This window comes from Ambystoma mexicanum, chromosome 9, assembly GCF_040938575.1.
Source record: "Ambystoma mexicanum isolate Mex_15411 chromosome 9, UKY_AmexF1_1, whole genome shotgun sequence".
Taxonomy (NCBI): Eukaryota; Metazoa; Chordata; class Amphibia; order Caudata; family Ambystomatidae; genus Ambystoma; species Ambystoma mexicanum.
In genome coordinates this window covers 597,042,924-597,069,651 of record NC_090931.1, presented here as the reverse complement: position 1 = coordinate 597,069,651, position 26,728 = coordinate 597,042,924, and the positions used below count along the sequence as shown (strand labels likewise).

At 45.2% G+C, this 26,728-nt stretch overlaps 1 protein-coding gene across 1 annotated transcript in view; it reads right to left on the bottom strand.

Moving 5' to 3' along the window:
* The window catches only part of ZSWIM7 (zinc finger SWIM-type containing 7), a 1,030,928-nt gene that overhangs the window by 339,261 nt on the left and 664,939 nt on the right, over positions 1-26,728 (bottom strand). Inside the window, exon 3 of the mRNA XM_069615228.1 lies at positions 21,816-21,837. Within this exon, the coding sequence (XP_069471329.1) occupies positions 21,816-21,837 (22 nt within the window). The remainder of the gene's footprint in view (positions 1-21,815; positions 21,838-26,728) is intronic.

The following is a 26,728-nucleotide window of genomic DNA, read 5'->3' as shown; positions in this document are numbered from 1 at the left end:
CAAGGAACCTGAGCTGGACATTTTAATGCCAAAAGGAGGCACAGCTGAAAGAGGGAGGTGACGGAGATGTCGAAGGCAGCGTAGAAGACATAGCTGTTGAAGCAGAGTCTATCCGAGGTGCAGGAGCAGCCCCGAAGAGAAGAGCGCCAGTGGAAGCCATCACAAAAGGGGAAGGTGAGCAGAAGGGGAGAGAATGCGCAGCGGGAAGTGGAGTGTCAAGAAGAAGCCCAGCTGATAAGTCGACGTGCTCCCAATCCAGTATGTGGCGTGTCAGTGAGAGAGAAGCCGCAGAAGATAAACGGTGCTGTCAGAGCAGACACGCAGCTCACCCAAGGTATGCTGAAACAGGAGAGGGAGCAGGCAGGACACCGGATGTCCACTGCCATAGCTGACTGCAACAAGGAGCTGCAGTAGAAAGCTAGTGAGTTGGCGGAATGAGAACGCTGACCATTAGGTAGCTACGCATGAGAAAATTGGTAAAACCTGACAAGTTTGAATACCGAACAGTTAATGAAATCAAGCAGAAACCTTACCATTTTGAATATCGAACAATTAAAGAAACAGAGCCGAAGTGGCAAGAGCATAAGTACGATTGGGGAAAGCTTATAACGAGCATTGCTAACAGCCAAGAGGTGGTGCAAAAACCACAATAAACAACGAAGGCATAAATCCTCTTTTAGGAGATATACTTTGCGGAAAGCTTATATCCCGCATTGCCAACAGCCAAGAGACTGTGAAACCATACAGAGAGGCAACAAGGGCGCACCTCTCCCTTTCTGGGATATCAACTGGGGAAAACTTGTAACCCAAACTGCCAACAGTCCAGAAGCTGTTAAGAAATAGTTAAGAGACAATCGGATAACAATGCTTCTATATTAAATTTCCAGCTTGGGGAACATTGGAACAAACATTACCAAGAGTCAAGACACTATAAGAAAAAGGCAGTTATTGTTCAATCCTCCTTCCAAGAGAGATTGGTGTGGAGAACCTTGGAATCAATATTGCATCAAGTCCGATTGTGGTTGTAAGAGTTTTCTTCCTGGCAGGCGAGTATACCAAGAAAGGAATCATAGTACTTAGTCCTGGCAGGTTAGCATACCAGGAAAGAAGAAGATGGTTTGAAGAAGGTGGTACATTAACCTTATCAGTTGTTTGACAAGTTGTGGCATCACCAATAGTAGTTATGCTATCCTGACAAAAGTAGTTCATTTGAAGAAGGTGTGACATGGTAATAATTGTTGAACATTTTGAAAAGAACAATTGCTTTAGTTTTGAGCGTGTGTTACGAAAGAAAGATATTTAACTTTCCAAGGAGGATACTGTGGAAAGCACCAGTTGTTTTGAATTATGAACAAACTTTGTGGAAAAGCTATTTGCTGTGTCATGGGGAAAGATACAGTGGATGGAAAAGACCTTTTGTGTTACCTTGAACAGAACTTTGTTGAATCAGAACCATACTCAAAATATTCCTAAATTGATCCAGGGGAAGGGAGCCCAACCCTGGCAACAATGAGTACTTTCAACAACCTCTATGTTTGAAGTGATAAATTGTCTTGTTGAACTAAAATTAGCCATACATTCCTTGCATAATATTGTTGTGTGTATTAGTGTGAGGGTCAGAGACTTTCTGGACACTACGTCATTTTTCTTTAGTTTGTTAGGCAGGGAGTATCTTAGGATAGGGAAAGATAGACGTTTATCCTACCCTTTTTAATGTAATAAATAGCAAACTTTGAGGAAACTTTACCTTTGTGTCTGTCTCGCATTTGTGACCCCTCACAGTACATTGCGGTGAAGGCGATGAAGCAGGGTCTAGATCGGTTGTAATCAAATGCCATCACTTCAAGGATAAGGAGAAAGTGCTACAGAAGGCAAGATAACTGAACTCCTTTGAGTGGCAGAGAGCCCTGGTTCGTTTATGCCAGGATTTATCTGCATACACCCTGGGATCAAGGACTTAAATGCAGGCCTTTGATATCTTGGTTGCAGTCTGAGGACATTACATATATATTGAGGTATCCTTTTGCTGTATCCTTTGAATGTGGAGGTGAACAGTATGATATAAGAGACTGGGACCTGGTGGATCAGCTGTTAGGAGACCTACTGAAGGACAGTTGCAGGTGAGGGAAAAATTCAAATAGGCCTTTGTGCAACCGGTTGGATGGAAAAAAGTGTCGGGGCCACAGAAATTCTGGACAGTGAAACTCCCTTCGGCAAAGAAAGTGGGGTGACTGCTAGGGATGAGATGAAAGAGGTCCGCCCCTGCATCTGCTTTGACACCGATCTGTTTGTAGCGTGTTCTTTCAGGTTTGTTTCTGCATTGTATACAGGATTTCAATTGATTTTTTGGGAAGTATTTCTGGTGAGAAGCGTGCGTTGGGGGACGTCTTGCAACTTCTAGAGGCCGAGTAATGCCTGGGTGTATCATTGGTTTGGGGTTCTTGGGGCCAACTGTTTTGCAGCTTTATGTTTGTGGTGAATGCAAAATGGGCCAAGATGGGGGTTGGGGATTGGGATGTAGGGGATGTTTCTCTTTTTCTAGGTTTGAGGGTCCTTCTTGATGGTATGCAATTGCAATTATATGCACAAAGAAAATTAGGTTTGGTTTGATTATTCTAGATTATGGCTGAGAGTATTGCTACATTGAATGTAAAGGAACAGAATTCTGGGGGGGGCATGGCCAAGAGCGCCAGCGATGCAGACGCTCTTCTAATGGCCTCCGTGGGGAACCCAGTGCAGCGTTACCTACATCATGTCAGCAGTCCTCCACTGTAGCACTACGCCTGCCTGGCCCGACATAGGAAGGCCTCGTGCCCCCTCCGGACGAATCTCCGGCCCCTGGCATACCCGGGATCCGGCAACTAGAGCCCGATGAGAGCCGTGCCGCACCTTTCCAAAATGGCGGGCGGAGCCGGCAGGCGGCCCTGAGACGCGGTCCGCTCTCCCCCGGCTCTTGCCCTCCTTTCATCAGCAACCACTCCGCTTCCTGAGGCCCCCACCCCCTCAGGGGCCAGGCTACACTCCCGTCCGGGGCCTGTCCGGTGTGGGGAACACCCTTGAGGATTGGCGCCACCTCCCCTCCGCGGTCACGGTGAGCGGGTGCCGCAAGGCGGGGAGCGAGCAGGACATCCACTGCTGCGGCCCATGCCCCGAAGTGGGGCCTGACGCTGGCCCGCGACAGGGGTGCTGGCCCCCCCCTGTGAATGCCCCTGCCCACAGCTGAAGGCACAAAGCTGGGGCCCCTGGACCTCTGTACAAGCATAAAAGGGGTCCATCCCCGAATAACTACACGGCTGTAGTCACGCTGCCATGAGATAGGAGGAAGACCAGCAGGGCCCCCACCACGCCGGCCGTGTCTCACTGCTGGAAGGGCCGTAGTGAGGTGGTTGGAGCTGCTGGGGGGCTCGAGGAGAGAGAGGCTCCCTTTTTTTTTTAAATTTTTTTTTTGCATCCAGGACAACAGCCACGCCAAGGTCTACCCAGGATCCAGAGGCGCCCCTGCCCACTCGCCGACTCTCCTCCCAACCGTCTGCATTCCCCCCCATTCTCCCTGTTAGGGCCCAAGTTGGCCCTCATCATTATCACCTTCAATTATTAGGGAGGGATAGCCTGACCTACAACCGCTGCAGACTCCTCCACTCTTGGCTCCTCTATAACCCCTCAGCTGCACTTCGCTGGTCCTGGGGCACCCCGGCCCACCTCGACCCTCTTCAGCAGCATCATCAGATCAGGAGCACCTAATCATCACCTCGAGACCCCGGCAGGCTCCAGGTAGACTACAGCACCGGTGTTCCCGACCTACGCAACCACTTTGGAGCCTTACTAGCCAACCCCAGCCCCCTTCTCTTCTTCGGGTTGGACTTCTGCACTCTCACAGCCTCTGATCTCCTAATGCCATACTGCCTCCTCCACTCACAAACACACATTGAGCCCAACAAACCCCACAAGGCTGATTAATAGAGGTCGGAGGCCTCCTTCTCCCCCCTCATCTGAGGTTACCACAACAAAGACCCTGCTGTCGCTCACAGTCGCACCTCAAGCCACAATGTCCAGACAATTCAAAACCACCAAAAACCCAGACATTGCTGTAATGCTTCTTTCATCAGACAAAGGAAAGAAATAGGAGAAATTGGAGCCTCTGAAATTCACATCTCCTAAAACTATGGACGAGAGAGGAGCCCTAGCTACCAAAGGAGACATACTAGCATTCATGTCGGACATTAAGGTGGAATTTAGATCCTGCAAGACTGAACTCACAACAAAGTTAGAGCAGACCGATCAAAGACTTACAGAAGCTCAGCAGAGGCGTGGGCAGGTGGAGGACCGCTCTCTGGACCATCCACTACCCTGGGAGAGGTTCAACTCTCAATCCGGGCTCTCCAGGAAAAATGTTTAATCCTCGAACACAAGCAAGAGGACCTCGAGAACAGGGCACAACACAACAATCTTAGGATCCGAGGCATTCCATCCACGGTGCCAGACAAAAAGTTGGCGGAGTATGTGGGGGAGATCTTTCAGTCCCTCTTGCCACAGCTAGATAAACATCAACTCCTGCTAGATCGCACTCACAGACTGCGCCCGCGCCAGGGAGAGGACTCAAACACTCCCCCCTATGTCATAACATGCGTCCACTTCTACACCTCGAAAGAAGCTATCTCGGCAATTGGTCGGACCAGGGATGAGCTCACATTCCAGGGCTCTCCCCTCCAAATATACCAGGTCCTCTCCCTCCTCACCTTGCAGAGGAGAAGAGCCCTCCGACCATTAACCTCTTCCTACAGGACCACCAAATCCGCTATAGATGGCTCTTCCCAACAGCGCTGCAATTTTCTTATAAGGGCACGCTAAGGAGAATTAGCCACCTAGAAGATGCAGAAACTATCCTACATTCTGGCTCCCCTGAAAACTCCCGGAGCCAAACACCCGAAGGCGTGGAGGGAGAATCGGTACCCGCACTGCCGAAGCCAAGAAGGGCTTCTTGGTCTAAAGTACAAAAGAACAGGAGGGGCCGATGAGCCACTGAGACAATCCCAGAAATCTTACTCGAGGGCATTTGAAACTTACTGAAACCGACACACGAAACATGAGAGACTGCACCGGGCTTCCCACAGCCCATGCCCACTTCCAGGGTACACTCCACCATGAAGTCCTTGGAATGGAATTCAGTCACCCCAGCCACATTGGCAGGTGGGGGACTATTGGCCCCGTTGGCCAGGGGGACAGCCGATCCCAAAAGATCGTCTCCCCGAACAGTTAGAGTTTTGGTCGCCCGTTGGAGACCAGGGCTGCCTTTTCTGGTTAAAACCCAGCCCTCCCTTTGGGAGGCCTGGACGAAAATCCCAAGAGCAGGGCGGTGAGCAACCACAGTCTCTTCGAAATGATGGCTGATTCATACTCATCCCACCACCCACCCCAACTCAAATCCAGCGGCGGCCTCGCTTCCCGCCCAGGAACATCGCACCTTAAGATTTGTCTCCTTTAACGTTAGCGTAGATCCCCCCCCCAAGCGTAGATCAATCTTACAAAAAGCTCCAGGGTGAAGACGCTTCGGTGGCCCTGCTCCAGGAAACCCACCTATTGCCAGCAGACTTTGGGCGTCTACGCTCACAACAATTCCCAAGGCAACTCTTCTCCTCAGGCGGCACCAACAAAGGATGTACAGCGATTCTCTTTATGAAGGGACTAAACCCCCAAATTCTGGAAACAATACTCTGCCCAGAGGGGCGATTTGTGGCGATGAAATGCCTACTACTAGGCCAGCTATATACCTTCATCTCAGTGAACGCCCCAAACACGGGTCAAGCTGCCTTCTATGAGGTTCTGGGCGCCACTCTATCTCCCTTTATAGAGGGCCAAACAGTGATAGGGGGGCGACTTCAATTGAGTCCCGGACCCAATGAAGGATAAATCGCACCCACAAAAATGTTGAAATAAAAGAACTGTGTTCTTGTGTTGTAATTTCAATCTGTTTGAAGGCTTTTATCAAGTCTGCCAATGAGTAGGTGCTTGATAGCGCCTTGCGCAAACACAAAAACATTCGTATCTTTTTTTCTCTCCACAAAATTGTTGGATCACTGTGCAGGAGCAATGGATGCAATATGATTTGGTAATCTCTCCAAGTTCAAGAGGGTCACGTTCAAACAGTAATTATAATTTCTTCCATAGTGGTTTGTTTTATTCTTATTATTCTGCGTTTCACCTGGTCTATTGTCTTTTGCCTATGGTCTAATAGTTGTATGTGTGTGTTCTACTCATGTACTCTAGACCAGTTCTCATCTCACTGCATTTCAAAGTTATTATCCTGTCTTGTTACACCGTCCAGGCCACTGCCTTATTGCTCTGTTAGTAATAACCGTAGTGTGCTACATGCTTAACAATCACTCCTCCAGAAATCCTTTGCTGAAGTTCTGTGTGGAGGCATGTTCAACACTGTTTCGTCCTATGGCGCCTAAGAGTTATGAATATGGTGTCTGATGTGAGCTATTGGGTTCTGCTCCAGGAGATTTAGACTGGGACTATTTTCAAGTGACTATGAGGGTTAAATTCTGAAGCCCGAATGCCTTTTTGAAGAAGGTAAATTGGCAAAAAATACAACGTCTTAAAGGCAGAGAAATGATTTGCTCCACCAGCTTCAATCGAGACAAAATTCTTTTGTCCAACATCAGAAGTAATTTGAATTCCTTAGTTGAGAGGCAAGCTGAAAAGGCAGTTCAATATATCCAATTGTTTTTCTGGGAACAGGGTGATAACCTGGGTCGGTTGCTGGCTGACAGGTTAAAGAAACATGAGCAGGGATAATAGGTGTCATCAGGCAGGGGACTGGGGGCATGGTGGTGATCAAGTTGGCCATCAATAAATGGTTCTGCTTTGTAGCTCTAGCGACACCTTTATAAGTGTCACGGTGGGTCCAACCAGGAAGAGCAGAGTCCTTCTTGCAGAACGTGCATTTGCCCTGTCTGGGAATTGAAGCAAAGAAGATTCCAATTTCAGCCCATTAAATCTGTGTGGGCATGTAGGCAAACCATCTTGGGAGATCCCTGGCCTGGCAAAAATAGCCTCAACATTGAGTTGGACGTTTCAGTGTTTGCTAGCCACCAAGCTTTTTGAACGCTCAACTTTTGTATTTAAAAGGTGGGAAACTGTTTGACTCAATGAAACAGCCATTTCATTGTATTCATTTGTAAGCTTAGGCATGATTGGTTGCCGATCTCTCTGTTGAATATAGATGGGAAGATCAAGTGTCACAATTTGTAACAAATTACGAAACAAGAATATTCAATTTAATGCCTCTTATTTAAGGTGTCATGACGGTAAGGGTTTGTTATAGTTTCCATTGACACTTCACAAGGACACTATGCTCTGCTTGTATGCCCAGTGAACTTCTTGCTTCACCTCCTCCTTCTCGTCACAGGCTCTGTCTCCTAGACTAGGGTCTTAACCCTTTCATTCTGTCACGTCTGGGCCACTTGCTCCTCTTCCATCTTCAGTGCCTCTGATTTTTCTTTCTTTTGTTAGGACCTCTGCCCTTTCTTGAACTTCCTTCTCCTTGGTCAGAGCCTTTGTCTTCACTTTCCCTGCCTTTCCCCTGTCAAAGTTCTCTGCCTTTGCTTCCTCTGCCCTTTTCTTGACTAGTGCTGTGGCCAGGTACCCAACCACCTGACTTTTGGTCTCTGCTTCAGTCTTCTTCCTTTTCTGTACTTCAGGTCTCTGGGATTACGTCTCCATGAGTCTCCAGATTTTACAATAAGCTTCTTGTCACAGATGACTTCAATAACTGTCAGATCCTAATGGGCTACCCTTGTTCAACATCCAGTAGGCGCCCTCCACCCTAACCAAGATGTCCCCAACCCATAATATGCCAGCTAGCGATCAGTAACACCTACTGTCCAAATTTGGCTGTAAGGGGTGCCGTAAAGGAAAAAAGTATTATCTAGCATGCTCCATCTGGGTTGTCTCTGGGTGCCCTGATCGAACATTCCCCGGGTTTCTACACAAGAAATTATAGTTTTCTTGTGCTGGTGAATGACACCCTGGACTGTTCTCTCGTGCATACGCTCCCTTGTTCTGCTCTCCCTGATCTTACTACTCCTCCTTCCTCACCCTTTACTCTATTCTCACTTCTCCCGTCTCTTCAAACTCTTGCACTCTCTTGTATACTTCCTTTCCTTTTCATCTCTCCTTTTGTCCATGTTCTCTTCTGACCTTTTTGCTCCATCTACTTATCTATGGACTAATCTTACCACACATTCTCCGCCCATCTCTTCCAACTAAGCCCCTCTTTACTACATCACTCTCCCATCACCTATTAAATATAAAAAAATCTATTGAGCTATAATATAGTGCTTCATGCTGGAGACCAGCCGCTAACCGTGGGACAGGGATTCAAACCTGTGATGTGCTGCGATGTCTTGCTTCCAAGAAACTACCATACCAGCCCAATACTCCCATTACCACCTTGCTCTCTCCACCCCCTACTATATGCTTTTTCTATCGCTCTCTCTATATATAGAATTATCCCAATGCCTATCATCTCCTTGTCTCGCTCTAAGTCTCACTCAGCTCTTACACACAACCCTTTCATCACATTACACTACATACAGCTAGTACCATTCTCTCTCACAATCAGTACCTAACCTGCAGTCTGCTCCAACTGTGCCAGTAACTCTTCAGACCGCCGCTTCACTGCCCCTTCACCACCTGGTCTCTCAATGCACCTCCACACCTCCTAACCCCACCATTACAACCCACATTCTGGCTTCCATTCACTCCTCTTTTGAAGTGCTCTCTTCCTGGTTCTAATCTCCCCTTCACTAGTTCCAGCGCTGACCTGACTCTGTGGGCCAATCCGTGCTTGTCTTTTTCTCAGGGACTGGGTTACACAGGTGCAAGGCTGTAAAACCCCTTACAAATCCTGCCCCCTTTTCCAGCACAAGTTTGATTCCAATCTATACTATTTCGTTGGTGTGCTTTGACTCTGGCTTTTCATTTTTCTTTAGCCATGGTGAGTTGTTTGCTTTGCCTGTGTTTTTGGAAGCTGCTTCTCACTATGTTGGTGTGCACCGTGTCGTGCCAGAGTGCCTCTCTTTCTGCTAACCTTTCTTGTTCACTGCCGCCAGTGTTTGTGGTCCTTGTATTCCTGAAAGACAAAAAAGAGAATTCTGGCCAGCCATCGTAATGGGAGGCACTGTGTAACAGAATGTGGTACCATGGTTAACATACCAAACCAAGGACTGGAGCCTACCCCCAGCACCCACCTCTGGGATGGTTCTGGCTTATCCCATTCTACCTTGAGGGGGTAAAGTCCCCGACCCTGTCTCATTCTCTTATCCTGGTCTTACAATGGGCCTCTTCGCAAAGAGTTAACATTCCAGTCTTTTCCATGTTTTACAAACTGCCCAGCAGGTTTTCTCCACTCTCAGTCTTGAAATGTGCCCTTCCCGTCCAGGTCTTACAGCCAGCCTAGCAACCTTCCTTCCTGCTTCAAAAAAATTTCCTCCTCCTCTTTAACCCCATAACTCACCTTCTCTGTACCACAAAACTCCCTTCTACGATCGTCATGGAAGCTGCCCCTTATATAGTGCTTGGACTGCCTAGCTTCCTGCTAATTGGCCAGAGGGGTCAGATGGCCGCTCTGGGCATGCTCCATGGCCAAGAGGCTTGGTAGTCCTGAGTTCAAGGGGCAGTCTTTAAAGGGAAAAGTTTCAGAACCTTACCTGACTGAGAATGCTAGCGGAAGTCTGAAGGAAGCACACCCAAACCCTGCAATGATTCACCCCAGCTGTATTTGGAAAGCAGGTGTGATGATCCCACCCAGTCAGGAGCACTACGTGTCACGCCTCCTTCTTTTGGGATGTCTTGGTGTAGTCCCCCCCTACGTGAAGGTGTAGTATGGTTCCCCCTAACTGGAGAAAGGGAACAAGGAAGGATAGAGTTAATAAAGGAAAGCCAAAAGCACTCAGTATTCAATGTGAGGGGGAGTGGGTTAAGTACCTGTATCTGGCAAAAACCACATCTTTGGAAGAGCTGTCACGAGGAAAGACGAGGAGACAAAAAAGGACATGCAACAGGCTAAGTGGAGCTAGCACAAGAAAGAAGAGTCTTGAAAAGCAACAGAGATTTCTCTAAATACCTAAAATGCTGCCTAGATTCAATCCACAGTAGAACACTGTTGCGAGAAAGCTGTCCTGGCATTCTGGAGAGCTTATCAATGCTCTCATGACAAGTCTGAGATGTCAGCGTGTTTGTTCCTACGTGCGGACATTCATTAGAGGAAAGGATGTAGTGTTTTGCCAGCAAGCCCGGAACTGGCAAGCGAACGTGAACCCAGGGCTGTAGCACACGCCATGGAACTAGGAGAGCCTAGTTCTAATAGGTAGGGAAGTGGGGAGGGTTCCTTAAAGCATGTTCCCTCCCAGGCCTCCCCGTCCCAACCGATGGGGAAGACCTAGGCGGGCCAGACTTGGCAGGATGCTGTAGGTGGAACTTGTTGGCAACATGACATCCTGAAAAGAAACCCATGATCTATCTTCTGGGCCATAACATTTCCAATGTACAAGATAGTGTAGTGTCTTCCGACATATCTGGAATCTATAATTCGTTGAACTGTATACTTTACTTGTGGTCCTACTGCCACAGGAGTTGTCCTACATCCCTTGGTTACAACACAGATGTCTGAACAGGCTGTTCAGACATCTAAAATAAAATAAATAAAACATGGGATTGATCCTGTATGTGAATGAGGGTTGTAATTTCATGGCTACAGGGTTAATGACCTGGGAAATAACAAAAGGCCCAATATAACGTGGTATGAGTTTGTGATTGCAAACAGGGATCTTAATATGGGAAGTGGATAACCCGACCCGATCATGAACCTTGTAATCAGGGGCAGGCCATTTTTTTTGCGACGCATATTTGTGAGCCTGTTCTTGGGCTGTCTTGAGATGTTTATGAGTGGGTTGAAGTCCTGTTTGTATGTGTCCAACCCCGTCTGTGACGGCAGGTACTGTAGTCTTCCTAACTCCTCGAATTGGAATGGAGCAAAAATGGGTTCCATAAGAAATTTAAAGAGGCGTATCCTTTATGGCTGTGTGAAACGAGTCGTTATAGGCACACTCTGCAAGAGGCAATAACGTCTCCCAATCGTGTTCTGTGACATAACATCTCAGTGCTCATATTTTCCAATGTAAAGGGGTGGTCCTAACAGATCAAGGTTGCACACTAAATTCGTCTTGCAAAGAACAAAACCTCATATCAGCCTTTGACAGCAGCTGTGCTCTTTCATGTAAGCCAGTGTTATCAGTGAGGCCACCCAGTCGTAACTCAGTTATTCAATGTGCCTGCACTCCTTAAAGATTCCCATATACTATAAGATAAGCAAGAGAGTTAGCAATACGACTTCCGCTCTCCTGTGCCGCTTTTCTTAAGAAAACAATAATTTAGATCCTGCTTGCATATGCCAAAACGGAAACACGTCAGAAGCGAGAGATGCGAAAGCAAGCATTCCAACAAGCTAGGCTAGAGGCCTTCATTTCAAAGACATGCACAGTACGTTCTACAGTGTGCGCCTCGCATAAGAAAGAAACACTGTTTAAACATGACAGGTTACAGGGCCTAGTCACTATCATACTGCAGTGCCAGGCCTGGAGAGTACAGACATTTTTAATTTCCCAGTTTTCCTCCACACCGGAAGCAGGGTATGCTTTCTTGAGGAGTTCTTCATAAGGGTACAAAAGGGTGTCCGTGAGACAGAGAATCTTTTCTAATCCGTGAGACTGAGAATCTTTTCTCTGAGATAAAAGGTATGCCTTTGTTATCTTCTGTATCCGTCATGTATGCTCGTGAAAGGGCATCCGCTTTGGTGTTCAGGATTCCTGGTGTAAATGTGACCACAACACAAAACGAGAAAATAAATGTATCCACCAGGTTTGCCTCTGGTTCATAGCTGTAGATGTCTTTAGGAACCCCACATTTCAATGGCCAGTGATTGGATGGCAGCTCCTTCCAATGGATGGCACCAAGTAATGAAAGCTTCCTTGTTTTCTAGCAGTTCTTTCTCAAAGATACTATAGTTGATTTCCGCAGTGGAGAAAGTGCAGGAGTGATAAGCCGCAGGGTGCAGTTCTTTGGTAGTGGGATCGATATTGCAGCAGGAGGGCACTGATGGCATGATTCGAGGCGTCGGCTTCCACTGTATAGGGTAAGGAAGGATCGGGAAGGGGTAACGCAGGATCGAACGTGAACCTCTCCTTCAGTTTGTAGAAAGCAGCTTCAGTAGTTTTGGTCCAGACATAGGGAACCAACCTTTTTGAGGAGTTTCGTTAACAGAAGTACTTCACTTGAGTAGTTTGAGATAAAATGCTCAAACAAATTGGCAAAGACTAAAAACTGCTGCAGTTCCTTTACCATACCCAGAGTAGGCCAATTCTGGATGGTGGCAATATTTTGTGGATATATTTCGATGCCATGGGGTGTGAGGTTGTAGCCTAAGAAGGTGATTCTTTTCTGGTTGAAAAAACTTTTGGACAACTTGGCATAGAGATGATTAGTGCAGAATCTTTGGAGTACTTCCCTAATGTGACAAACATGATCTTTATATGATGCAAAGAAAACCAAAGTATTGTCTAAACAAATAACCATGTAAACATTGAGAATATCCCTGAAGACGACATTCAAGAATTATTGGGCAGAGGTTGGGGCATTAAATGGCAACACTAAGTACTTGTAATTTCTCGATCATGTCCAAAATGCTTTTTTCCACCTGTCTCCCTGGTCAACTCTGATCAAGTTATAGGCACCCTTGAGGTCGAATTTCATGCAGATGTTGCTGTTTCTTGCCTGATCAATTAGTACTTGAATCAAAGGGAGAGGGTAATGATTTTTAATGGTTATTGTGTTCATCCTGTGGCATACCACACAACATTGAAGTTCGGTGTCTTCCTTATTAGAGATTAAGAATATTGGGGACCTTGTTGGAGATGTGGGTGGCCTGATGAACCCTTTCGCTAGGTTATCCTCAATGTAATTCTTTAGGATATTCAGGAAGCAGGTCTATGTGACAATCAAACTCTCGATGGGGAGGGAGTTTGTCTGCTTCCTTGGAATGAAAAACATCAGCATAGTCTACATATCATTCAGTGAGAATAGTCTACATATTCTTTTGGTAGTTGTCTTTGGACTATCAACAGTTGTCCTGAGGGTTCGTCGATCTTGGACTTTCAAGCAGTCCATTGAGAAGGAAGATTTGAGAGCACGAGGAGGGACACTGTGATCGTTGAAAGACAAGTTTATTCTCTTTCCAGTGGATGGCAGGGTTATGAAAACGAAGCCAGGGGATTCCCAATATAACCTGGAAATGCAGAGCAGCGGTGGCATCAAAACGTATGCATTCATGGTGGTATTGAGCGCAGATCATAAGCAAAGGAGGTGGGGGTGTAAGGCAATAGGACCTGATATCGGAGAGGGTTCATCAACAGACCAGATGGGCTCTATCTTATCTTTGCGAAGCAGGGTTTTATTGCTTTTATGCGCAAAGGCCCCACTGTCATTCTGCAATGATCTTTTCCCATCTAATTCCCTCTGAATATAGCTCTACTACGATAAAGACATGAGAGGCATGATTAGGGACCATAGTGCTACCTAACAGGGGTATGGTTGGGAAGTGCTCACCCTTAAACTCCGGATTGGGGGTGAGCAGGAGTTTTTCCTGCCCATCTTCTGGGGCATAAACATACAGAGCGATCAGTTTCGCCACAATAGAAACAAAAAATCCATTTCCTTCGTCTTTCCCTTTTCTCTGAGGAAAGTGGTCCCCTTATACTGCATGGGTTCAGGTTCTGATAAATTATTAGCAGGGATCTTGTCTAATGGAAAAAAGGACAGATGGAAGTCAGTCCATCTCCTTTCTCTCCTTCTTTCTGTATTGCGTTGGTTGACTCTAACCGTCAAGGCAATGTAATCTGCTATGTTATCAGGGGGGAAACTACTTGACTAAGGGCGTCTTTGAGATCTTCTTTCAGACTCAATAAAACAGAGTTAGTTGGGCGTCCTTAGGCCATTGTGTTTGGGCTACCAACCCCTGGAATTGGGCCACATATGTCAATAGATCCCTATTACCCATGTGTATGTCGACTAACTCATTCCAAACTGATTGAACAGCGTATTGTCGTTCAAACATGGTTTGGAATTCCAGGAGGAACCCATTATAGTGTGTCAGGAGAGGACTATGGCTATCTACATGGTTCCATGTGTTAAAATCGGAAAAATATCAGTTTACACAAAAAATCGCGGCAAAAAGGCTGTGGTTTTGTCACCACCATCCATGTAAAGGATGCGGGGGACACCCCCGCAACGCTCAGACCCATTATACCATTTAAGGAGAGCGGGGGACACCCTCGCAACCCCTGCTTCCCTTAAATGGTATAATAGGGTACACCTTTAAGAGGTCAAACCACAGCAATTTTGCCGCGATTTTTTTAACAGCAACCTTTTTGCCGTGATTTTATTACTGCATACCATCTACATACGGGGTGGCCCCAGCCAAGGCAGTCCGGGCCAAATTAAACAAAATGAAAGATCCCTTAGCTTGATCAGACACGTACAACGCAGGGCAATTCAGAACATGTATCTTCCATTGCATTGCATTAAGAAAGACCCAAATACCCGGAGGTACACTCGGGGGCATCGGAGGAGATCATATATTAGCCCCTTGACCTGGTGCGGGTAGCGTAGAAGGGGTCAGGAGGGGCTCAGAATCTGTGCGAGGAATGGCACCCGAGGCCAAAGATTTCTTAGACAATTGATCCACGGTGCTTTGGAAGGCCGTCATGGTCTGAAAAAGCACTGCGTTCTCTTGATAATTCATGTTCACACAGTTTATTACTTTTTTTTAACTGCATTAGTCAGTTCCTTGAGTACTCCCCCCTGGAGAGCTGAATAAGGTTCTTACAATCTGTGAGAATCTTACCTGAGTGAGAATGCCATCAGAGGTCTAAAGGAAGCACACTCAAATCCTGTAAGGATTCACCGCACCTGTATTTCGAAACCAGGTGTGATGATACCCCCCAGGAAGGAGCGCTACGTGTCACACCCCCTTCTTTTGAGTTGTTTTGGTGTGGTCCCCCCAAGTGAAGAAAGGGAACAAGGAAGGACAAGGTTTACATGGAAATGCAAAGGAACTCAGTATATAATGTGAGGATGGAGTGGGTTAAGTACCTGAATCTGGAGGAAACCACGTCTTGGAAGAGCTGTCACATGGAAGGACGAGCAGACAAACAATGACATGGATAAGGAAAGAAGAGGACACTAATAGGGAAGAGGGGAAAGTAGGATACCTGTGTTCTGTTTTAAGTATATGCATATTTTTCATTGTGTTTTTGGTTGTTTTGTTGGAAATTGCTCTATGAATTTTTATCTGTGGAATTAATTGTTAATTAATAGCTTATTCTGTTGAGTACATATTTAATTGAGTTTGAAAACATTTTCAAATTTAGGGACAACGAGGGATAGTTTGTCTATTTGACTATTAAAATGAATTGAAGCATAAAGGATGGCATGAATTGCATTTATAGCATCTCATTATTTATTAGATTTGTATAAACATATTATTAATCGTATCCCATGTATTTTTGGCTTGTCATATTCCTCGGGTTACGTGGAACCTTCTTTGGGTTTAGATAACTATGCTAACTGTGCAGACTGCCAGGTCCAGAGGACAGCCATTTTTTAGATGCAAAGAAGGCGCTTCACTGTGTGCACTGGTCATATCTACTCTTTACTCTGTGCACGTTTTTATTTCAGGACTCCTTTGTTAGAATGTCCCAAACAATTTACTAATGTTTTTTTGCTGGGATCCTGTTGAAAAACATTATCTCAGCTCATTGAAATTAGAGAAAAGTAAAGAGGGTTGCCACACTGACCATTCCTTGTTAATCTTGCCATTACAACTTTAGAAACAGCAATCATTGTAGGGATGACAGTATGGGAGGTGACCCATAAGATGCTGTGACCAGTGACTTGGAGGTCTTTACCTCTCTGGTTTGGCAGAATAGCTGGCTACGATATCAACTGGGCTAGGTCAGAGGTCATGGCACAGTTAACACACTGCTATAGTGCACATTTCAAAAGCTGGGGGATGGGCGTCAAACGGTGCAAAGAGGGTGTAAACCTTTTTTGTGGGATGCCACCTTGTTGAGTGGCTCCAAATAATCGACATCTTGTTACTTTAAAGAAATGTTTTAGGAGTTAGAAGAACACATTAATACATTCTGTGCAATGTTCTTTCGGATAGACTGGGTCTTCCTCCCACAGATTCCTCATCCTAAAATTAGATCTTCCAGTGCCAGCTGCCTTAAAAACAGTCAGCCACCAAGGTGCACCAATAGTCTCCACTAGACTTCAAAGCAGGCCCATGACAACGACATGACAACAGGGACAGTATAGGGAGTGATTGGCACCCATGATTACAGTTCCCCCTTTTTCCTAGCAACCACCAGCTGTGGGACTGGAGAACAGCAAGACATGAACACGCTATCCAGCATGAAGAGGAGGTTGGAAGGGTGATGATGAATCTGTAGGAGGAATGGCATTTCTTCCTGCCACAGATTCAATATTATATAAGACTCCCACAGAGATTCAGTATCCTATGAGAGGGAGCATAGCAAATATCACCACCTAGACCAGAAATCGCTGGAGCATCGCCCGCCCAAAATAGGCATCCCGACCAAACAAGGAATCAAGCAAGTACTGCTTGGCAAACTCATGCAAGGGAGCCAACGTAGCTGCCCGACAGATTGGCATCCAGACCTGAGGAATGAGCACATCCTTCCAAACTAGATCGTATTATTTATTAGAGCAACACTCTATATAACGAAGAACGGGCATTCTTTTTGATATCTCTAGTCAAAGAGGAGAGACAGAGTAGCTGAAAGCCAGCTTAGAATCAAGCCAATGAAACCTCTCTTCTACATTTGAAGGAGGAAGAGAGGAGGGTAGACAACTGAAAGGTGAATATTTGGAAAAAGAAATTGAAATCCAACACAGCCTTGGAAGAAGAGTCACACCTAATCTCAGTGTCACTTTTTCCTTAGAGAAAACCAAGAAAGCAGGCTTCACCAAAAGAGCCTGGAGTCAACTCACCCATGTTGTGGAAGTGATGGCAACCAGGAAGATCACCTTAGGGGTGAGTAATCTTCAAGAACAAGAATGATGGGGCTCAAACAGAGCCATCATCAAGAAAGTCAGCACACGTTTCAAACAAAACAAAAAATTGGTGTGGGGGAAACTGGTTAACCAATCCACGCAAGAACTGCATAAGAGTGGGATGGTGAAAGACAATTCCGGCTCAGGGTATATCTTAAAGGCCAAAATAGTGTTCAAGTGCACAGTGCTGGTTTTCAGACCAAGTTGGTCTAAATATAGCAGAAAATCCAGAACATTGGCGATAGGACAAGTCAATGGTTTCAGAACTTTGTCCCTGCACCAAGATGAAAATTTACGCCACCTGCAGGCATAAATAAACTTGATGGAAGGCCTACTGAAAAGGAGTACATCCAGGATGTCTTCTACTTATACCTTATTATCTTTGCAACCAGGCATGAAGGTTGAGGATGCAGAGGTTTGGGTGAAGGACCCACCCACCTAACTAAGAGACAAACAGGTCCACTCTCACCATTATGCACCGAGGATGACGGATGGACATGTCCGGAGGTTTCAGATACCACATTCACTGGTTCCACTCTGGAGTAATCAGGATCATAGGTGGAGTAAAACTTCTAGTCTCCCTAGAACCAGCAAAATGAAAGGAATTGTCAGGAATGCATACATAAGATCAAAATTACAGCCGGCAATCATTGCATCCCCACAGAGACCTCTGTGCACGGAATTACCTGAAGCAGAACAACTTGCACAAGCTGTTGAAAATAGAGGCACAGAGATCCACTTGAAGGGGTCCCAAAGGGTGAAGATCTTGTCCAGAAATTCCTGGCACATCGCTAACTCATGAGAGGAAGAGATGTGCATGCTCAAGACATTGTATGTGCTGGCAAGATGGTCAGGGGGCAGAGAAAGTATCCCCTTGAGAGCCTAGAAACACAGATCCATTGCTTCTCTGCACAGGGGCAGCAATGCAGTTCCACCATGCTTGTTGATGTAATTCTAGGCCACCATGTTGTCCTTCAGGATCAGGGCACACTTGCCTCGCAAAGAGGTAAGGAATGCCACCTGGGCCAGTCTAATGACCCACAGTTCCAGTAGGATGTTGTGTTCCTGTGCTTCTACAGGAGACCGCAGTCAGCTCATCCTTTGAACGGCCAGGTGAGAACCCCAGCCTTTCAGCCAGGCATCCGTGATCACTGTCACCTCTGGGCATGGATGTCATAGAAGATCTCCCCTCTGTATATTTTCTTACTGGGTCACCAGAGAATGTACTGTGACACAATGTCTGGCACCTGTAATACTTCTGTCTTTTTGCCCTAATACTAAGCCCACTGACAACAAAGCTGCCTCTGGAGTAAACAGATTTGTAACTGAGCCACAAGGCCCAAAAGGAGCATAAAGGCAGAAGCCAGATCCAAACTTTGGAATCGGAAAAAATAAATAATCTGAAGAATGTTAGTCAAACTGCTCTTGGGGGGAAACTCTGTTAAGTGCATGCACATAATCATTCCGATGAAGCTGAGCAACTAGTATGAGGTTACCTGAGACTTCTTGAAGTCTAGGGAAAAAAACAAGATGTCTAGCAAATGGCAGGTGTGGCATGAGTAGTCCAACAACAGATTTCGGGTGCATGCTCCTCAGCTGATAATTACTCTAGGAATTCTTTCACCCCTCCCGAATTTAAGGGCTCCAAACCATAAACGATGGGATCACGCTAATCATCGAAAATCACACCCTATGAGCCAAAGTCAAAACCAGCAATGTGTCAGCGCTAAAGTCGAGGACATCAGTGCTAGGTCTTGTGGTGAATTATCAGAACTTGCCATTGTGTTATGTGGGATAACCAAGCACACCAGGGACTGGGCTGGTCTAGGCAGTAAAGGTTTTCTTCCGAGGGGGTGATTGAGGAGGGACCCTGCCGACTCGCTATCCTTCCAGTAATATCCCCTTGAAAGCCATAGAATGTGGTGTTAAGGACTACAGCTCCCGAGAATCCTTATTGAAGGTCCCCGTTACCCAGAGCTATTACTATCTATCAGGAATAATGAGTGCCCTAGTTCCCAGCAGTCCTTGTAATGGACATTAACTTTTCTGGAACCTGAGCTGCTCTTTAACATCAAACATTTCCCCAAAGTTGGTACGTTTGTGAACCAGCAGGGGAAAAGAAATCCGACGTATGCTACAGAAAGCATAGAGCAGGAGCGATACGTGCATCGCACAAAGACGCCAATGACCAATGGCCAGCTTGGAATGCCACAAACCTGTGTTGCAGGAAACACTAACTTCCAAGCTGGTGCAGCACATCACAAATAGAACCAGATCTGAACTTTCAAATGAGAATAGGGAATAACCTATCGGAAGCACAGATAGAAACACCACCCCAATCGAGTGACTATAAACAGGCTGGGAAAAGGCAGAGGGAAAGAGTATCCTGGAGGAGATAGACATTTCTGCATGTGCTCGCCTAATATAATGGGATCCAAGATGACACGCTGGGCGTTATCCTGATCTGGGGACCCAGAAAGGAGCCAGCAGCCAGGGTACTTGAGAATCACTTGCCCCACCTTGAGGCCATTGGAGTAGTTAAGCCTGTTGCTGTCCACCACTGACCCCATAGAGACTGAAGGCAATACCTGAATCATGTCAGGAAAGACAATTACTGGACAGATGTTTTAAGCACAGGGTGCATGGTGGGGTGGTCATCTCATTGAACCCGTTTCCTGGAATATAGTCCGCCATTTGTATTTGACACCTGCCACAATGCAGGTCATTGAACTATTGGATTTGGATTATTGTTTGGACTGCGACCATGGTGGAGCCATCCATGGTCACATGCTTTGGAACTCCACCAGAGTAGGGGGTTTTGGCAGGAGATGCTAGACAGGATGGAATTGCTATTGGGTGGACAGGTGAGTCACTTGCCAGAAGTAACAGCACTCCAGCTATGAGGAGCCTGGGCTGTAATGAGAGCCATTAGTTGAGAACAAGCAGATATTAAAAATGTGGAAGACCATGAAAACCCCAAATTAGGGAACCTGGTGAAAGATATTTTGAAAATGGTAAAATTCTATTAAATGATACTTTACTTCAGCATAAGCCATCAAAGTTAAAATACAAATACAAAGGTATTCCGTCTTTTTCCATCGCCGGAATTCCGCAGACAAAACTCATGGAAAAATAAATGGGGGTGAGGTAAGGGCTTAAAAGGGGTTGGGAGGGGCTTGGGGCAGGGGGACTGGCATAGGAAAGGGGGGGTTGAAAATAAAACAATTCATTTTTCAGAGAAGTAAAATAGTTTAATATATGTTTGCAGAATTCCTGTTGAAAAAAACGACATAGTACCAAATACAATACACATTTGAAAGTACAAGATTAGTCATCTAAACAAAATATAAAATGCATAAAAATGTGTGTGGGATAAAAGCGAATACAAAATTCAGCTTATAACAGTATGTTTAAAATGCAGAACAGTTAATCAAATCAAAGGGTTACAATGCATAAGATTCAAGTGTGATAAAAGCTGGTACAAAATAGAAAGTTAATTAGCTTTCTCCTTTGAAATATAGTTATTGTAAATATGTAACTAGCTATTAAACGTCATTCAAATAAATTCAATTACTTACTAAAGTGCCTGTGCTCCTAGAAACCTAGTTCAACAGGTTTCAAATAGTTTTGTATGATGGAAAATACAAATTAAGCACATACTATCATTTAAGGAAGGGATAGACCAGTTCCCACAATTAGGACATTTCCTTGAATGTTATTGGCCACAAATTTGCTTCTAATAATCCATGCACAATACATGTATGTAGATACAGCAAAAACAAGACGGTGATTATCTGTTCTTATACACGCTGCCATAGAAACTAGTGTATTATGTACCTGGCTTCAATAAGCCTGGGTTTTAACAGTGACCACCCTCAAGTTATCATATATGGGGCAGATCAACAAAAATTCTGTCTCTCTCTTATCTAGGCCATGTGTACAAAGATAATTTATAATCTCAATATTGTTTTAGGGATATCGAGTTCAGGCTCTGGTTTAAATTAAAAAAAAGAATGTTTGAAACAATGGGTGATATGGTTTGGGTTTACTTAAATCTACAAGATGAAAACTGGATTGAGTGCCTGAATAGCTTTCTGTATTGTGTCCTCTGTTATGCACCCCTTGCTTTGTTTCTGCATGTTTGTGTTGTGTGCTCTTTGCCTCCCTCCCGCATTCCATGTGTCTGGTTATTGTCTACCAATCATGGCTTTTATATTCATGTCCTTGATCTCGAGTACCTTGCATTTACTGTCATTGTTGGCCAAGGCTAAGGGTTATGCACTATGTAGAGGAATCTGCTCTTCGGCTTGCCCCATGTTAGTTTTGGGCCTTGATGTCCAAAGTTTTCACCATTTTAGATATTCTTCCTTTGTAAAAACCAACACATTATGTTTGAAAAAAAAGACTATTCCTAATTACTAATTTCGAGAAACAGAGCATTCAAAAGAAGGTATTAGTCTGGCCTTGTTAAAACATATTGCACATGGAGTTACTAAAGTGTTTTTTCGTGAAAGATGGTTGTTTATAGGCAAGATAGTTGGGACAACAGATGTTGCTAAGCACAGCTTATTTGATTTTGTATGAAAAAACAATCAATGAATGAATCAAAAAGTACTTACGCCAAGAGTAGTTCATCTGAAACTGCAAGAAAGAGAACAGAATTAGCTTTGTTGATCTCTTCTGGTCACTGACTTAAGGAAGATTGAAATTACAGTGTGTTGGCATAAGGAGGCTATAACTCTTCTGCCAAATCTTGGTGAGAACTTCCAAATGCAATACCAGGCCCCACATTTATCAGTACATTTGAGGTGTGTGGAAAGGTCTGCTCCAAGTTATGTTATGCCATGTCCTCTATAAGTCAGATTCTTGCATTTTATTGCCATTTAGGAGCAGGGAATACATATATTTCCTGGGCCATTTTGCTAGTATTCAAAAACAATTCATTTTTAGGAGGTCATCTCAAGCCCAGATGGATTGTGATACTTCTGTTGGGAATCTAGTAGCCCATGACCAGCAATGAGAAAGATCTACCCACAAACCTCATTCTTCTACTTTAGGGGACTACTAGTCAGCTACAATAAGAGGCAAAGGGAAACATAACATTTCGACATATAGAAACAATGATGGCTAGGAGGCGAAAAATGCCCAATGTTTCATGCAGTGCATCATTAACAGTCAGCCAGTGGGGAGATCACAATGCAGGAACTACACTTTCAAATATTTGTTTTTGGCTGCTGCATTTGGAAGTTATGCTGACAGATATTTCAGGGTTTACAAAGGAAGCAATAATACACATAATAAAAGCAAACCTATAAATGCAAAGCACATAGACCATTGAAATATTTTGAATACATAGAACTTGCTTACTATTTTAAAAAAAACTTGTAAATAAGCAGTTAACAGCAACAATGATACACAAATCGAATTGGATTCCATCTCTTATCGTGGGTTATATAGTTGGCCAATCCACATCAGTAGTAAATACTTAGAGACAGCTTCGCAAAATATTGTTCTGGCACAAAACCGATATGTGCAAAGAATGAAGATTACCCAGGCAAATATCGCTGGGAGTCTTGATTCTATTAAAGACACGGAGGCAAGCATTATGCTTAAACTCGTTAATGCTATTCTTCACAGCAGCTTTTTTTTAAATCTTCGCTTTTTTTGTAATGTAATACAACCAACTAAACAAAACTTCCCCTCAACGGGACTACAACGCCCCAGAAGGCCACAGTGCCCCTGTAGTTATGTGTCCATTTTCCTAAACCAATCATGATCCAGCACGCTCCTCATGTCAGATCCTATCTGTGCCTCCTCCTCTTTCTTTGGGGATCCAACAAGTAACAGTTCAACCGACAAACTTCACTTTAAACTATCCCCAGCATGGACTCTTTACCAACGCTGGAACCTGCTCCTGGTTCCCGCACAACCACTCTAGTAAGACTCGCAAGAGCTCCAAAGAAGCCCTCCGTTCAGTTGCTTTTAAGATCATCACCTAGGAAGCAACCAGACTCACAATTAGGGAGGGAATACGCAGCTAAACCAAACAAACCACATTACAACAGCATCAGAACACAAGGTATGTCCAGCAATACAATCAATTTGCCCATCCTGCGAATGTAAGGCAGGATAATGCTTGTCTCTGTGTCTTTAATAGAATCAAGACTCCCGGCACTATAATCCTGGATAATCTTCATTCTATGTCAAGACCGGAGGCGAGCATTATGCTTGGTCAAAGCTTTATAAAACCACTGCAGCCACAGATCATACAGCCTTGAAATAATAGATCTTAAATGTTGCTTCCGTGGACCAGTCAGCGGACTTCAAAATATCATGCAGGGATGCTCCTGCCAGCAAGGCTTTGGACGCCATCGCTCAACGGACGGAATGGGCCCCAAATCTATACCAGCTAATTGCAGGGCTTCTCTATCCCACCTGGTTATGGTGGCTGAAGATACCGCATGAAAAGGCTTCATGCATGCAATAAGCAACTGGTGCACCACTCGCGACCTAACCCCTTTAGTAGCTTTCTCATAGTCTTTAATCCATCAAGCCATACAGTTTTTTTTTAAAACAATTTTTATTATTTTATTACAACCAAAACAAAATGCATCAAACTTACAACACACATTATAACATTCCAATATTTGCATACGCTTCCAAGTCTGCTGCCCTCCCCCCAACCAAGCCTACTCCACTTCTGGCTCTGTACCTGTTTCTTCTAGAGGGATTCCTCTTTCTGTATCCTCCTCAGAGACCTGGTCAGTTGACCAGTCCTGGGCGGGTCCATATAGCGTGGCCACTAGATGCTTCCAGGCTGTCAGGGTTTCTGCCTCTTCCTCCCCCCCTCTATTCCCGGTTTCTTGTCATACTGCTGTTTCAGCTTCGGTCCATTTTTGTAGATCACTCCACCAGGCTTCTATTCTAGATCTGTTACATGCTTTCCATCCCATAGCTATTCTGTGTTTGGCAAGTATGTATGCCAAGTCCTTTAATTTGCTCACATGTTTTAGTTGGCGTGGCCTAGGGAATCCTCCTATCAAACATGCCCACGCTGATTCGACATTTCATTTAATCCCCTTCTCTTCAAGCCGGTAAACTATTTCCTCCCAAAATTCCCCAATTTCCGGGCATGCCCAAAACATATGCGTCATCCCCGCATTCTCTTCCCCGCATTTTGGGCATGTTTGTCGTTCTGCATTCTTGAATTTGGCTATTCTTAGGGGAGTCATATATGCTCTATGGGTTATATTTAGCTCTATTTGCTGCAGCCTAGCATTTCTAAATACTTTTTTACGGTACCCTTGTGCCCGCTTCCACATCCTATCGCTCATTGGTACCCCACCTCTTCTTCCCAGTCCTGTCTCAACTGTGTCACCTCCTTCCCCACTTTGGTCATCATAAGTTCCTATAGCCTAGATATCTCGTGCCCTCCTTCTGCGATATCATATATCGTTTCTATGGTGGCATCAGCATGCTCTTCGAATGTTAGCTCTGACCATGTTTCTTTAATCCTCCGTACCATTCTGTTACATGTGATGTACTGCTCCTCATGCAACCCTGTTTCCTCTATCAGCCCCATGAATACCTTTATCTCCCCTTCCTGCCACATATCTCCTATTGTTGCAATTCCAACCGGTTCCCATTGCCTCCTAATTGTCTTTATTAGTTGCTCATCCCTTCCCACCAGTGCAACCAGCGGTATTTGTGGTGAACACGGTGTCGGGTTCTCCATGACCTGACAGGCTTATCGCCATATTTCCCATCCCAATGCCAGCATCTTCGAGCGCTTTTTCATCTCTGCTTTGGGCAGCCATATTACTTCCTTTAGGAAGAACGGGGCACATTCTAGTCGCAGCAATCTCAATTCTGAGGTGTGGGCTTTCCGACAGTCATTTAGCCACATATTGCAGTTGACTTGCTAAGTAATAGATCTCGTAGTTTGGCAGTTTTATACCCCCTTTGTCGTGTGTGTTCTGCAACTTCCAAAGAGCAATTCTGTTCCTTGACCCGTGCCATAGAAACTCCCTCCATATGCTCTGTAGCTTCAGGAAGAATCGCCTCGGTATCAGGCATGGTATATTACCAATAAAAAGTAATATAGTCTCGGCAATACCACCATCTTCAGCAGCACCCCCCTTCCCATCATTGCCAGGGGGAGCTTGGACCAGAACCTCATGCTATTTTCAATTTTCTGTACTGCTTTCTCTGTGTTCTTCTGATGTTCCGCCACCACTGTGTGATAAATATCTATCCACAGGTATCTAAACGTTTTTGGCTCCCATGGTGTTTGCAAGACCGGTAATTGATTGCATGGGGCCCCTATATACCTCCCTAGTGGGAATATGCATGATTTCCTGGGATTCACCGCTATACTCGATCACTTCCAAAATATATTGGAGATTTTCTTCTGGGTATAGTAGGTATAGGAGCATGTCATCTGCGTATAGCGAGATTAGATGCGGCTCGCCTTTTATTCCGATCCCTATTACCTCGTACTGCTGCCTCAGGTATATTGCCAGGGGTTCCAATGCTAAGATATACAGCATCGGAGACCATGGGAATCCTTGTCTGGTACCCCTGCTCAGTTGCCATCTTTCGGTGATGATGGCTCCAGTTTTGACTCTGGCTAGCGGTGCGCTATACAGTAGTTTGACCCGTTTGAGGTACCCTGGTCCTATCCCGTAGTGGGTCAAGGCCACGATCATCCAGTGGCATTTCACCGAGTCAAAGGCTTTTATCGCATCTAGTGATACTATTGCCGTCTCCTCCGAGATTTCTTTTGTGTGTTCTATAACCCGGTGGAGTCTTCTAAGGTTGTCGGATATGTTCTTGCGTGGAACATACCCTGTTTGGTCAGGGTGTATTTAATGATCCGTTTCATTCTATTTGCTAATACCGCTGTGAGTATTTTGCTATCTTGATTCAGCATTGATAGCGGTCTGAACGATCCACAGTCCTTGCCTGGCTTATTAGGTTTTGGGAGGGGAATGATTATTGCCTCTCTTAGAAATTCCGGCAGCCTCCCTATCTCGAATGCCTCATTTAGCATTTCAAGTAGCGGGGGTAGTACCTCGTTCTTGTACATCTTATAGAATTCGCTGGGGAGCCCATCCGCCCCCGGGGTCTTACTAGTGCGTAGTTGTACCACCACCTCTTCCAGGTCGTCTAGTGTAATCAAGGCATCTAGGTCATCACGCTCGGCCGCGCTAATCCGTGGCAATCCTATGTCCTCCAGCGTAGCCATTATTTCCTCGTTATTACTGCCTTCTTCATCCCCATATAATTTCCTGTAGTATTCTAGAAACTCTCGATTGATGCCCTCTAAGGTGTCTACCAGTTGCCCATCTTCCCCCGTTATTGCCCTTGTAGTAGGTCTGGGGGTCTCTCTTTTGTACAACCACGCTAACATCCTTCCAGGTTTGTCTCCCCCTGCATGTTGCCTCTCTATAAACTTTTTATAGTACAGATTACATAGCCTCTCCCAGTGTTCTGCACATTGCTGTTGCAGTCGGCCTATGTTTTCGGCCTC